We start from the raw sequence: 14,694 nt of genomic DNA on the forward strand, positions 1-14,694 counted from the left end.
ATGTACATGGATGACTGAAATCTTGTCCTTGCCAACATGTAAAACATGTATAGTACTCATAAGAATCTTGTCCTTGCCAACATATAAAATGTGTATAGTGCTCAAAGAAAACTTGTACTTACAGCAATATATAGACCACTTGGTCCATTATAGTTGTCAATCCATCCCTGAAAAAACCCCAAATGAAATTCAATTTATATAAATATATAATTCACATCAGAATAAACATTTATGGTAATTTTTACCAAATAATAACATTTTTTAACACTTGTCATCAAGGCAGTAAACGTGAATTATGATTCAAGTATGAATACAGTGATTCATGACTATAAAGTCCCTCTGTATACAGCTGCCCTTTCTTACGACACATATATGGTCATGGGTTCCATAAAATTGTTCAAAATTTGATTTGTCATAGCAGCTTCCTTTATTTCACTTCATTTTAGTTCTTGGTTTATGAGAACTGATGATAATGTGATATCCCATTATAAATGCTCCATTAACACATTAACCCTTAGCAACGACTTTACGGGGCAGGAGATAGTAGCCTACTGCCGAGCTCTGTAGTGTCATGGTCATGCATGATACACTAACGTGGATGGTATTATAGAAAGGTAGACAGATATAGCACTAAAATAATACCAAATAATCTGGAATATCTAGTTGCACTACAAAATACAGATAGAAAAACCTCTTTTTTTGGACCCGACTTTTTTTAACGCAAAATTTGCCTGTGGTCGGAATCCCATTTTGTGTCTGGATTTTAGACTTTTTGGTCTCAAATCTAAGGCAAACTGGTATAAACTGCAAGCAGACAGATGAGCCTTTGCAAAAAGTAGGATAAGATGGGCATTTGGAATAAAGAGTGGTCTCCATACGAAAATAATGGCTCCGTTTAGCAAAAAAAACCCCACAAAAACAAGTCCAACTTTTACCCTTCTGCTCATGCGTGAGTCAAATAGCCAACAAAAAATGATGTTTCTAACACAACTAGGCAGTATGTTATTGAAAGATGACCAGGGATTTGGTGTTTTAGAGTCTATTCAGAAATAGCTTTCAAAGTGTGTTTCCTACTCGATTTTCAGGCAAAAATGGCAAAAACCTCCAGGGGTTAATGTGTTAAAGTGTGTTCATGCACTGTCAGTAGACAGCTTTTACTGGAAACTCCATAACTATTTGGTTCCATCACTTACAATGCTTGTCACTTTTAGGGATTTCAAGGAGAGTATTAAAAAAAGGGTGCAATGTAGTATTTCATTACAAAATTATTACAAGACAGGTTTTAAAACACACACAAAAAGATTTAAAACAAAATATTCCAAATAATTTTATCTCATAAGCAGAAAGATATGTAAAATACAATGTGTCCTCTAGCTTGTAAAGAAAGTACTGACAATACTGATGGACTGGACAGTTAAGGAAATATGGGTTATGTTTAACAGGATTAAAGAGATGAACATAAACTGTGAAATACAGATAACCATGATTCAAAAGCAAAGACCAATATCCCTCAGAAAGCTTGTAATCTGAATCTTAAATGTCGTAGTCTATTCTTCTGGTACATCACTTAACAGACAATTGATAAAAAAGAATCATCAAACATTTTGATAAAAAATATTTAAGCAATTACCTTTCATAAGCATTTTATAGTGAAATAATTCTTACTGAAGCCATCAAAGTCAAGTGAGGTAACCACTTGGAGTTTAATCATTTTTTCTCATGATTAAAACAGTTTTGTTGCAAGCTGAAGAATGAAAAGGCAAGTGGCACTAACAACACCACTGCTGAGATGCTGAAGGCAGGTCAATGGACACTGACCAGTCAGCTCACTCCAGTTGTAATTCATGTTAGGCAGTTAATGACTGGACAAGGGGTATCATTCATTGTTCTGCTTTCCAAAGAGGGTTTACTAAAAGACTGCAACCAACCGATGTGGCATCACCTTCATCTCTATTCCTAGCATGGTCAATGCACACTGATTGAAGGAATGCATCAAAGCTGCCACTGACTGCCATCAAAGAGATAATCAAGCTCGTTTCAAGCCCAGGCACTCCTGCTCTAACCAGATCTTGATGCAGCAGAGAATCATTAAAATGTTGCAAGAGTTTCTGAAGCTGCTGTTCCTGAACTTCATTGACTCTGAGAAAGCTGTGGACTTTTTCCAACAAGCCATTATGTTATGACCAAATATTTGTGCTGCAAAGAATTTTAAAAAAAGTTGCAGTATATTCTGAAGCTGCTGTTCCTGAAGGAGAAAGCCAAAGACTCTGTCCAATGAGCCATTATAAGAAAGTTCCTGAGGCTTTATGGCATTCAGCCATCATTGAAATCTTTAAGGTGTGAGGGTTGTGTTCATGCTGAAGGAGATCTGTCAAGATGGTTAAGGATCACAAACTGGCATTGTCATTAAACGGATGCTCAGGTCTGCAAAGGATGGGCAGGAGATAAGCTTCGCATGTATATATGAAGAACTGCTACCAGATCTGGACTTTGCTAATGACATTGTTCTGATGGTGAAGTGACAGACCCGCAACAGGAGATGGAAAGAGTTGACATGGGAAGTAGTGTTGGCCTAGTTATCACCTCCAATATAGTGGTAGGAGAGGCACCAGCAGACTATGCTGTCACAAACAGAAGGCTAAAGTGAATAATGTCATGCCATTATCATTCACTACTTTTCTAAACTTTCTGTTTCTCTAGTTCCATCTCTACTACCCCTATTCCCATCCCAAAATGTGGATCTACATTTTCAGATTGTGCATAAAAACACAAACAAACCCCGACCAATGTCTCTAGTTTTTAAGTCTCTATTTTGATGGAGACAGAAAGAGTTGTGTAACATTTTGCACACACAAAGCATATTCATGATATCTTAAAGTTTTCCTTAAAAATGGAAGGTTACAATAAAATGTATTATTTTTCTGAATGAACTCAACATGTGACAAAACTCATCTAACTCAGCAGAACTTACAGGGATGGGTTCTTTCCAGGCAGCTCCAACAATAGATGGCCTTACAATGGCTAGAGGCAGATTTGATCCCTCCTGTATCAGCAGGTGCTCTGCTAATTGTTTAGTGTATGTGTAAGTGTTTGGTTTGTTTCCTATTAACCGTGGTGTTATGGTGTTGATCATGTCATCATCCATCCACCTGCAAAAGTATGAAATGGTACACTGTACACCAATGTTTTATCAACACCATAATAACAAGCTGTTATATTCTTATAAGGGTTAGAAGGCTGGTTAATACAAGTCTAAATTTTTCGAAATATTGGAGATAAACTTAAACAGTATCTGCAGATTTGAAAGTTAGTGTAACAGAGATTGTAATATGCAGGCTTTTGAAGTTTGAGTTAAATTTTACACAATAGCTCATTTTATACACCCAGTCTCATTATCCAACACAACTATTAAATTTGTCAGATAAAAGTGAATGCCAAGAAAACAAGACAGAATGTTGATGGTTTCCTCCAGACTGCTTGCAATTCATCTCAAGGTCTGTATGTACATGTATATATTTTCATACAGATACATAAGGAATAGAGAAAGATAAAGGCTAAAGATACAGTACGGAAAAGAAAGATGCCTGTGTAAATATTGATAGAAGACAAAGATTAAAAAAATTGGGAAGGAGAAAGAACGAGATATTTTGCATGTGTGTGTGTGTGTGTGTGTGTACTGACTGTGGGTTAAAACACCTCTACATTTTTCTGCAAATTGCAGATTCACCAAGTTTGTGAATTTGTGTCAAATTTGGTAGTCTTGTAGATTTTTCCAGTCTTTTAAAAGTTTGTGGAATTTCTTTGCTTTTTTAAAGTACTTAAAGCCAATAACTGATTTTATCAATTATGCATTAACTTAAGTAGAGGCAGAAAATGCTAAACTACATGTAAAATACAATGTTTTGGGAGAAGATGACCTTTCTTCTTTTGTCTCATTTGATCCTTACATTCAAACACAAACACAATATACAAATCATTAACCCAACAGGCAGGTCTTAAGTGTATAAAAAAACTCAGCTGATCAAATCTGTATGTTGTGGATCACTAAATTAAAGAAACTACAATAAATACAATTGTGTGATCTAAATTTGCTCTAAAACTAGGTCAATGAAACAATATTCACATCAAAATGCATCAGAATATATTGAATATTTCTTGAGCTATGTTGAATACAATCAACACTGCATGTAAAGATTGGCAAAGGCCATAACTCCGTCCAAAATGGTGTTGACAAGACAAAACTACAAATGGCACATCTAAGTCCAAGAGACAATATTTCTACAAGATTCAATTTGAGTATGTTTAATTGATTGCAAGTAATGTTCCAAGTTTCTACATGAAGACCATAATTTGCTTGACAAGGAGAATAACTCTATCCAGAACTAAGTTGACAAAATAAAATCTATAAAAAGCACAACAAGTTTACAAGACAATATCCATACTAAACTGCTTCAGAATATACTGAATGGTTCTTGTATTGCATGTGTGTGCATGTGTGTGATTTTGATTTTTAATGTAGTTTTTTTTCAAAATCAGTCATATCGCTAAAATGGATGCAGTGTGTCAGTTTATAGCAATGTCTAGCACTCTGGGCATCATGCTGCAGACATGTGGCATCATGTTCCACCCAGTCACATTATCCTGACACTAGGCCAACTAGTCCTAACACCAACCTCTTAACGCTGAGTGCCACGCAAGGCAGCTGCTAATACCAGTTTTATAAGTCTTTCGTATGACTTGGCCGGGTTTCAAACACAAAATCTCTTGCATCCAAGGCAGACGCTCTGACCACTTAGGCTACCAGAGTGTTCAGTTCTTGATTCAATAGACACAACTCCATCCAAAAATGTAGTTGAAAAGACAAAATCCATAAAATACACCTTGAAGTCTACAATACAATATTCAAACCAAATCACATAAGAATATGTTAAACAACTCTTAAGCTGTGCTGGTTACAAATGCAACATTACCATGTGTATAGATGAAGTTGTTAATTATTCATCATTCCACAAGAATACGTCGACCGATGAACATCGTACAGCTCTACTTCTGAGCGTCCACGTAGTGGCTACGAACTAACCACAAAGAATGGAGAAATGATGAGCCACGAGCCATACATGGACTAAGTTCTTTGCCTGGGACAGCAATGAGTATTGCCTAATTACTTCACTGGAAAGCTACTCCTTGGGGATGGATGGAATCTAGTTTCTTGTGGTGCCATTTAGGGGTCTTTTTTTTCAGAGCCTCAGCTGGTACTTTGTCGAGTTGCATTAGGTGCATGAAATATCATGCTATACGAGCGGACGCATGGACCTGCTGAATTGTGGAAGAACAAAGAAAGATGGCCGATAATACCTACATGACAACGGTCTCCACTACTGAATAATAGTGAAATGTACTGCAGATGTAAAAGGAAGACCTTACACTTCAAGTATTCAAGCCATTACTACCAGCTGGGAAGCAGCAGTCCGGTCACAGTTTGGAGACCCTTTCAATAGTGGGACCGCCAATTTATTGGGACTGAGGTGGCGCTCTACAGTTTCGCATTTTGCATAGGGTCAGAATTTTAAAGATAAAGAATTTCCCTGGCTTTCCTCACTGATTATACTGGCTATTTAAAAAAGACCTTGTATATCTTAGGTATAATTCAAGGAACCTTTAATTCCCTTTATTTTGGTGTATGATTGATGGGTATAATATGGGTTATATAGTATACAGCATGGCCTTACTCCAGATGTGTACCTTTCAAAAAAGTGCTTACTCCACTTGGTCATTTTCACTTCCAGAACTTCAGAGGTAAATTGTATAAAAAAGAGCCAATAACTTTACTTACATTTTATAGATTTGGTAATTCATTCATTGCACTTTCTGAAGCTGGTATTGTCTAATCTGGCAAAATTCATTTTCCCTATTTTAATAGCTGCTATGGATAGTGTACTTTAGACTAATTCAGGCTGATTTTTTAGCACAAGGGAGCAGTCATTTTAGTTAGCAGTGCGATTAAATTATGTACAATTTCCAAAAGTACAATATCCAAAGAAATATCATCCGCATTACATTAATGTAGCATAGAGGTATGCCAACATTCTCTCCATTGTGCATGTTTAAATGCAAACAACTTCACCTTACATGTCACTCTCTCAAAAGTGCATAATAACTGGTGAGCGCTACCCGAGCAATAGCAGTGCTGTAAATCAGGTGCTACTTCTGAGAACCCCAGGATCACTCAATATTGAAAAGATTGAGCTACCTAACAAATTGCTGTATGGAGTCATGCAGTTTCCATCTGGCTGGAAACTGCTTTAGATATTATCTCTATTTTTGAACCTAATTTGATCATTTCGATACCATCGTCAAAATGTGACATAGCAGACTGGAACATTTTAATGCATGATATTAAATAAAAAAAAGTGAGTCATTTAGACTTAAACTGATTGGTATTAATTTAATTCAGTGGAAAAAAAGTTCAAACTATTTTATTATTTACAGGAAATGTATTACGTCGTTGGATTTGGTTGATTGCACAGGTGGCTTACATATTATTGGCATATTTTAGTCGTCCATTAGTAAAACTGGACTAGATTTGAAATAAGTACGAGCTGGCTTTTTTGGGCGTACACAACATCTGTGGCCTGCTTGCCAAGTTCCTTGTCTCCTGCCTATCTCGGACATTCGTATATGGACAGAGATGTGGAACAATTTCCACCCATCTAAAGCCAGGTGTCTTGATGTAACATCATAGTGGTGACCAATCGCTATTGGCAACACATACTGCTTTGGTAGACACCTGGCACAGATAACAACAGACTGAAATTCATTACTTAACATGAGTACGGGTTGGGTTTATTCCGACTCATGATAGCCCTTCATTCAGGTCGTTAGGGACTTTAAATAATAGTCCTACAACCTGACAGCTGAATTAAAGGGTGTTCTTTGAACACATAAATGACTGGGGGATGAGGCACTTATTCATTCCCCCAGGAGTAATTAAATATCCTGCAGTGCAGGAATAAAACCGACGTACACGCCCTTGTTGGGCGAAAACGTCGTTAATTCAATTTAAGTAAGAAGTTGTTAAGGGCCATATTCTCAACTGCGGACTGGTACATGTATGTTAGTCTCAGACAAAACCAATTTTTAGTAAATTATAACTGACTTGACCAGTCCACTAAAAACACCGCAAGATAGTTTCCACTGCAGATAAGTGGTGATGCACTCTAGGAGAAATCATTTTAGTTGCTAATTCAATCTTTACAATTCTGTTGCACAGAAACAATTTGTTCCATCAAATTCAAATTTGTATGGAAATTAAATGGGTATATTTTAAAGTATTGTTTTATAAAAAATTAGGAAGCTGAAATTTTTCACAAAAGTAGCTAATCTTCTTATCCTAGACACTCTGTCTTCTTCCAAACTATCTATAGAAAATGGTAACGGAGAGCGCTTTAGACCACTCGGCTACTCAAGGCCCCATAAAAAAAGGTATTTTATAGTATCACTTTTTATAAAAAGTTAGGAAGTTGATATTTGTCACAAAAGTAGCCAATCTTCTAATCTTAAAAACTCCTTTTGTCTTCATCCAAACTATCTAAACAAAACTGAAGAGTATCACCTTTTAAATATATTTGTTTTTATTTGTTATGCAAACAGGTAAAACAACATCAAAAATTTGCCCACTAGTAGATAATTTACCAAACCGATATACAGAGGTAACCTAGTATTTGTTCAGTTATAGCAATTCATAAACACATCTACTGCAAACTATGTTTGTCACTGTCTTGGTCTGGTTCTTTTGCTTTTCTTGCAAAGAAAACATATAAAATATGTTTAAGTCCAGAAAGATAATATTTCCCCTCTTATTCTCAATAATATTTCCACTGATGTTCTGTCCTAAAGTTGGAAAACAGCCTTTTTAACTCCAGAAGAGGTCAATTTAGCTGGAACGGAACAGTATCTAGTTATATCAATTAATTTTAAAAATGCAGACAAAAGTGAACAGAATCACTTACTCTAAGGCATCTATCAGTTTCTGAGGTTCAAGAGATGGGGGATAAACAACCTCCTCAATAAATCGCCTGTCACAGTTAGCGTAGGCTGTTGATACATGTACGAACACCTGAAAGGCAAATTTTCACTTCATAAAGATCTGTGAATAAATAAGATACAAGCAGATTCAATTAAAAAACAATACATGTCAACCTTTTTCTGATTCATTTATTCCATGTATACTGCATTATGGTGAAGCAATATAAGAATAATATAACAAATGCCATCTTGCTTCCTTTAACAAAGCTAATGATACTTACCTTTGATTTACATTGCCTTGTCTATTGTACAATAAGTTGTAAAGCTGTGTACAGTTTCATCTAAATATCTGTTGGGGTTGACAAGACCCTATATAATCAAACAAGCCAGTGACTTACAAAGGTGTGACCTTGACATCAAGGCAGGGGGAATCACTGAATGCATGAAACTCTGTCAAGTAAAAAGGCTGAAGTTTCATAAAAATGTCTTCACTAGTTTGAAAGTTAAAAATGTACATGGACTGAGGTCACAAATGTATACTTTTCCTTGCCATGACCTTCAACCTGATGCAGAGGGGCACTGGTATGCCATGACACCCGATGCCTGATTAAGACAAATAACTAGTTACAATTTCATTAAAATATGTTCAGTGTTTCAGAAGTTATACTCTAGACTAGGGTACAAGGCCGAGTTGCATTTTCTACTGATGTGACCTTCACCTTTAACCTGAGGGGATGGCTATGGTATGTAACACGCCATCTATATATGATATACATACTGGGCTAAATTTTCAGTAAAATGTGTTCAGTTCAAAACTTCACACAAGGATATGCAGCACAGATTTACTTTTTCCCTTGCCATGACCTTGAGGCAGGGAGCCTTGCTATGGTACTTGAAACACCATCATGAAAATGCCTCCAGCTGTTATAAAGTTATTAAATAGACAAGCATGTGTTAACATGTGGATACATATACATTTTTTTAAAAAAAAGCAGACATAAAGAAATATTTCCCAAAGTGAAGTGGATACAATGTACTGTCCCAAGTGGCAGTGACTGACAATATACAATATGTCTACTTCACTATGTAATTATATTGATATAACAAAAGATTCTTTCATTATATCTATTTAAATGTAAAATTCATCAATTTGTATGGAATGTATTTTTTCTCCTTTATGTTCTAATGTGATTAATAGGTACAGTATGAAATTGATCAAAAGAATTTTACAATAATTTTAGGACACTGATTTCTTGCAAATTTAATTTGTACATATAATACTTTGAAATGTGTATTTTTGTCAAATTAATGACTGGTTTCATATTTAAATAAAGAAATTTTTATTTCATTAACACATTTCTTGCATGGATTGACACAGTGGACATTGTTGGGGTGGAGATGTTATATAAACATCACAACGTGGTCATAATTGGTCAGACTTCTGGCCATACTATCTTTAAAGAAACGATTTTAACGATTATGAGTTTACTTGAGAGGATCTGAGTTCTCCTTTTTTGCTTGTTTTTTTCTCTGCATTCAAACACGAATTCTGTTGTCTTGCAGTAAAGTTTTAGTAACAGATGCTTTACCCAAATCGACTATCACTAAATTTAGCTTGCACTTAACATTCATCGATATCCAATTTCTCCACTGTTTTCAAACATGATTTTGTAATCATAATGAGAGTGAGAATGATTACTTGAAAAATGTCAAGTATGTAAAAGCTATATGATACTGTATGGGTATCACAGAATAACAAAAAAGAACAGGTCATACAAGTTCATTTGCTGATAATTTGTATGATTTGTGTGGAAAACTATTTATAAAAAAGTGAATACCTACTATTTGTTGTTCAGAGTTCATGTTTAGGTATTTCTTCATGGTACACAAATGTAAACAAGCGGGTCTATAGTACTGACATATATATTTAGATCTGTTCATCCTGAAGAGACACAGAGAGAGAGAGAGAGAGAGAGAACACAGGAGCAGAAGAAAAAAAAAATGAAACAGACCTAAATATGAAATACAATTATGGATAAAATACACATGGGCAAATAACATTTTCAAAATGGGAAAAGAAAGTAGTTCTCAAAGTTATACTGCCACTGTGGCAGAAAGTAGTTCTAAAAGTTATACTGCCACTGTGGCGATAAAAATATCATTTTTCTCCATCTGGTACATTTCATTGTCTTATTATAAAATATATAATAAATTATGAAATTCTCTGTACTCTTCCATTTTCAAGACTAGGGTCTCTAAGCTATAATTATGGAATACAATCAGTGGAAAAAATAGCAAGACATTTTCCAAACTCAAGTCTCTGGGAGTTCCAAGACTTTATAACAGGGGTTCCTGAAGAGAAAACGGAATGGGAATTTTGTTTGGGAAAATCAAATTACCCATGAAATCACATGGTCTACTCCCAAACCTGGTTGAGGCAGGAACCAAGGCAGGGATAGGCAAGGAACTGTGAGACAGGGATAGTTCCCTGAAGACATTACAATATACGGTTTAATGGTTCCACAAGGCAATTTACCACAATTTGCAAAGTACATCTTACGTGAAACATTGGAGCATATACCATTTTATGAGTTTTACTTAAAACGATTGTATGAATTGAATTTCTTAGCATAAAGCCCTCAATATCTGATATAGAGATTGTAATGTCTGTCAAAAATTCAGTTATGTCAGACACGTCCAGCATATATGACATGTTCCTGAGGCCTGGTTGTCATATTTGCTCAAACAATATGCTCAAACAATAGAGTTTTGTCTATAGTGAAAGACGAGAATATTTGTGAATGACAAACTATACAATCCAGAACATTTTGAGATGATAGTAAATGTTTAGCAAATGTTAAAACTAATACTGAACCATATCTAGGTCAAGGTCAAACGACGAAAAGAAACTGCCTATGTAGTGAATAATTATCATAAAAGGATGTTTCTGCAACCTATATGATATGATGATTTCTGCAACCAATTATCTGAATTGGGAATATTTTTTTGAATGATTATTCAACCTTTCATATCAAAAGGAAAGGTTCATGTTACTGTCCAAGTAATATCATCTCATTTGTAAGATGAGTCCTATTTTGGACAAAGAAAACATTTAATTTTACTCAAGTTATAAGTTTAGTTCTAAGATGGAGGCACCTGGATTATCAATATTATGATTTATCTGTACTCATCCATTGTAGTTTATAATAGCATTATAGAGGGTGTCAGAGAACAGCCTTTATGTCACAGATTTTTTCCTTTTCTAGGCAAATTGTAAATTTCACACCTGTCTATTATTGTCACTAATCTATCCCCACTCTGTCCATCAAAGTATGATGTACTTTTTTGGCACTGTATGATGGAACTTGTTGACTCTGAAGAGTAATTATGAATAAATTAATGATAAACAGGTCAATCTATACCAAGTGAAAACAAAAATATTGTAAATAACAAAATATTGTTATTTTCAAGTGGGGGGGGGGGACAGGGAAAAAGTCAAAGAAAAAAAAAAGTACATTAAACTCTACCATCTATGCCTGCTAATGAGACCAACTGCAAACTGCACAGACCCAGATCTGCCATCACATAATGCAGTTAGTTAATACCCTTAATAGAACAAACAAAACAGAGCCTGATCTGCAGTTGCATTATGCTACAGCAGACCAGGATCTTTGTTGTTTGCAGTCTGACATGACTTATAAGCAAGTACATATGGTACTGGACTAGTTCAAGATTTGCTTAAAGTAAGCAGTCATCCCGCAATAATTTAAATGTTTCGTTCTTTTGTCCTAATGAAAATCTTTCTTTAATCACAGTTCAAGTTAGTTGAAAGACTTGACCACTGAAGATGGAATCATATAGTTCATGAGCTTCATTTTTGTGATTTAAAAAAAAAAAATGATATTGTTAGCATTTTTATTTCTGTGGACGGGGAAGAGCATTTTGGAACTTTAAATTCATGCACCAAGAAAAGCTGTGTACTAATTTTAATACAAACCTGCAACTGCTTAAAATTTTGACATAACTGTACCATTTTACGGACTCCAAGAACATTCAGCTCCAATGCTAACCTGTCAATATGAAAGACAAAAGACAGCAAATGCTTATAAAAAATACAACAAAAATGTACAGTCGAACTTGTGGTAAAAGACATACCAAATGACTTAAAAGACCACAAAATTTGATTTGATCTCTGATTATAAGATACTTAAAAAATTTAAATCAAAGAACAACCTGTCTTCGGTGTCTAATTTCATGTGGTTCCAAAACCTGCAGGTTATAGTTAGGTTTTGTGTGTAAAGTGCCACAGGAAGCTATTGGCAAGCCTTTTCACACCCCCATGTTGGTCAGCCAATACCTGAACCAACACAGACAGAGGCAAGATGTGAGTGATCTGTCAAGCTAGATGCCTTAGACCTCACCTGGGGCCCCTCAATCAACCTGGAACACCTCAGTCACCCTGGCCTCCCTCAGGTTATTTAGCACTTTGTGGCTCACAATATCTGTAACACTTTTCATTCTTACATTACTTAATACATTGATTTCTCAAAACAATTTAACAATAGGCAAAAACAGGGTTAATTCTAGAACTGAAAATTTAGCAGGGAAATTCACACCTGCATTTGAAAACAAGAATTTATCAAGTGTCTAAAGTGTTGAGGACAGTTATTCCCTCTCCTCAAACATGAATATGACTGTCACTGCATATTTTTGGCAAATGCCTGGCACAAACATTATGCCACATTTTTTCCACCATTTATTCACTGTCAATCTTTTCAGTATTGTATCCAAGCCCAGGAATAGTCCACCACTGAAATGTGACCAGCTGAACAAAATTGCCTTTTATGTTTTCAGAAGAAGACATTCGTGTATGTGTAAGTGCAAAGGAACAAAGATGGCTGTCAGCATGAATGTCAGTGAAGTAAAATTGCACATTCAAAAAATAAGCACTGGTTTGATATGACATCACCAAATAATAAATTGCTAGGAATAATAAAATGTTTCATCATTAAACTAAGTTAATTAAAGATTTAAAGACTTTCCTGCCACTAAAATATTTGCAACATCATTGTTTATGGCACATTACGTCACGTATCAAAATGACAGAACCCATAAACATACCAATATTTGTGAAAGGCAACTGCCAAGAAATCTTGGACAAAAACTGAGAAGTTCACTCAGAAAACATCTAGAAATCTTTGTTTTGAACAATTAGAATGGGAAAGCATTGGATCGCTCTCCTGGAATCAATTTAAGGAGTGTGTTGGCATGCAAGAGCAATCACACTACTCAAAACAGAAGCACTGAAGATGCTGACATTCAAGAATGATGAGATTTTAAAACTGGCCACTGTAGCAGCTATACTGGACATAAGATCAGCACCATTTTCTTTAGGACAAACTATACACCTTTAGAAGACTTTTGGAGTAAAAGGTTATTGATGTTTTTCTATTTGTGAGGAGTAACAATAGCAATTTTTCAGCATGGCTGCAACAGTGGCCATACCGGACTGTCAGATTGAGACTTTTCATTTAGTACCAACTAGAAACCCAATGTTGATATAACTTTTCATCTAGCAAGAGAACAAAGTTTCAAGATGGCCACTATATTGGTGATCATATTGGCACAATTATTTTTAAGATTAACTAGACCCCATAAGAAGTTTTCCAGTGACTTTCTGTTCAGGAGGAGTAGCAATAACAAGATTTTCAATATGGCTGGTGCAGTAGCATTACTGGATGTCAGACACATTTTTATTTTGAACCAACTAGAATAAATAATCAGTGAAAACCCCATGTTGATGTGACCAGCTATTCAGTAGTGATAATAATTTTCAAGATATGGTGGTCATATTGGATGCCTGGTCAACACACTTTTCTTTCAGACCAAACAGATATCATAAGAAGTCTTCTAGTGTCATGATGATATTCTGTTCACAAGGAGTAGACTAGAGTTTCATGACTGCTGGAGACCAATGTAGCTAGTTGTTGGGGCAATCAATTCTTCACCTGCATCCTGAGTACAGTATATACTAAATTATATGTGAATCACCACCCTTTTTAGGGCTGCTGCTGTTGTTGTTGGTTTTAATGCCATTTTTCAGCACACGATAGGCCATGCATGGTAGCCAGTATTAATGGTGGAGGAAAAACACTGGGAAGAACCACCTACCCACGAGAAGCTAATGGCAAGCTTTCTCACATACCCATATTGGCCGAATCCTAGACTCGAACCCACACAGACAGAGGTGAGATGGCAGTGATCCGCAACGGAGAGCGCTTTAGACCACTCGGGGCCCCATCTTATAAGTGAGTACAGATGGTAAGATATTTTTAGGGCTGCAATAAACTAATTTCTCTTTGAGCTTCCTGTAAGTTGAGGTATATTCTGCAAGTCAGAACTATCGTAATTGGTGACTTGTTGCCAGTGAGTCAGTGTTGTACTTTGGAAAAATAAACAAGCCAAACAGGTTGAAAAGATAGACTGTAAAAGTAAAGATGAAACCAGTGAACAATACATCACTGAGTGGAATATGTCACAAACAAATTGACCATTTTAATTTGTGCATCTACATTTCCACAGAAATCTACAATGCTTGACAATTTAAATTAACTGTATGATAAATCCATGAACTCTATTACAGGTCACATATCTCTAACCCAAAAAAAT

At 35.6% G+C, this 14,694-nt stretch overlaps 1 protein-coding gene across 4 annotated transcripts in view; it reads right to left on the reverse strand.

Moving 5' to 3' along the window:
- The window catches only part of LOC149785356 (fatty acyl-CoA reductase 1-like), a 54,788-nt gene that overhangs the window by 16,340 nt on the left and 23,754 nt on the right, over positions 1 to 14,694 (reverse strand). For all 4 annotated transcript variants that reach the window (XM_089979267.1, XM_089979269.1, XM_089979268.1 and 1 more), the window contains 4 exons: positions 12,023 to 12,095; positions 8,010 to 8,116; positions 2,972 to 3,149; positions 123 to 167 (listed from right to left, as the gene is read on the reverse strand). In XM_089979267.1, the coding sequence (XP_089835393.1) occupies positions 123 to 167; positions 2,972 to 3,149; positions 8,010 to 8,116; positions 12,023 to 12,095 (403 nt within the window). The remainder of the gene's footprint in view (positions 1 to 122; positions 168 to 2,971; positions 3,150 to 8,009; positions 8,117 to 12,022; positions 12,096 to 14,694) is intronic.

The sequence above is a fragment of the Sinohyriopsis cumingii genome, chromosome 13, assembly GCF_028554795.1.
Source record: "Sinohyriopsis cumingii isolate HCF-2022 chromosome 13, ASM2855479v2, whole genome shotgun sequence".
Lineage (NCBI taxonomy): Eukaryota > Metazoa > Mollusca > Bivalvia > Unionida > Unionidae > Sinohyriopsis > Sinohyriopsis cumingii.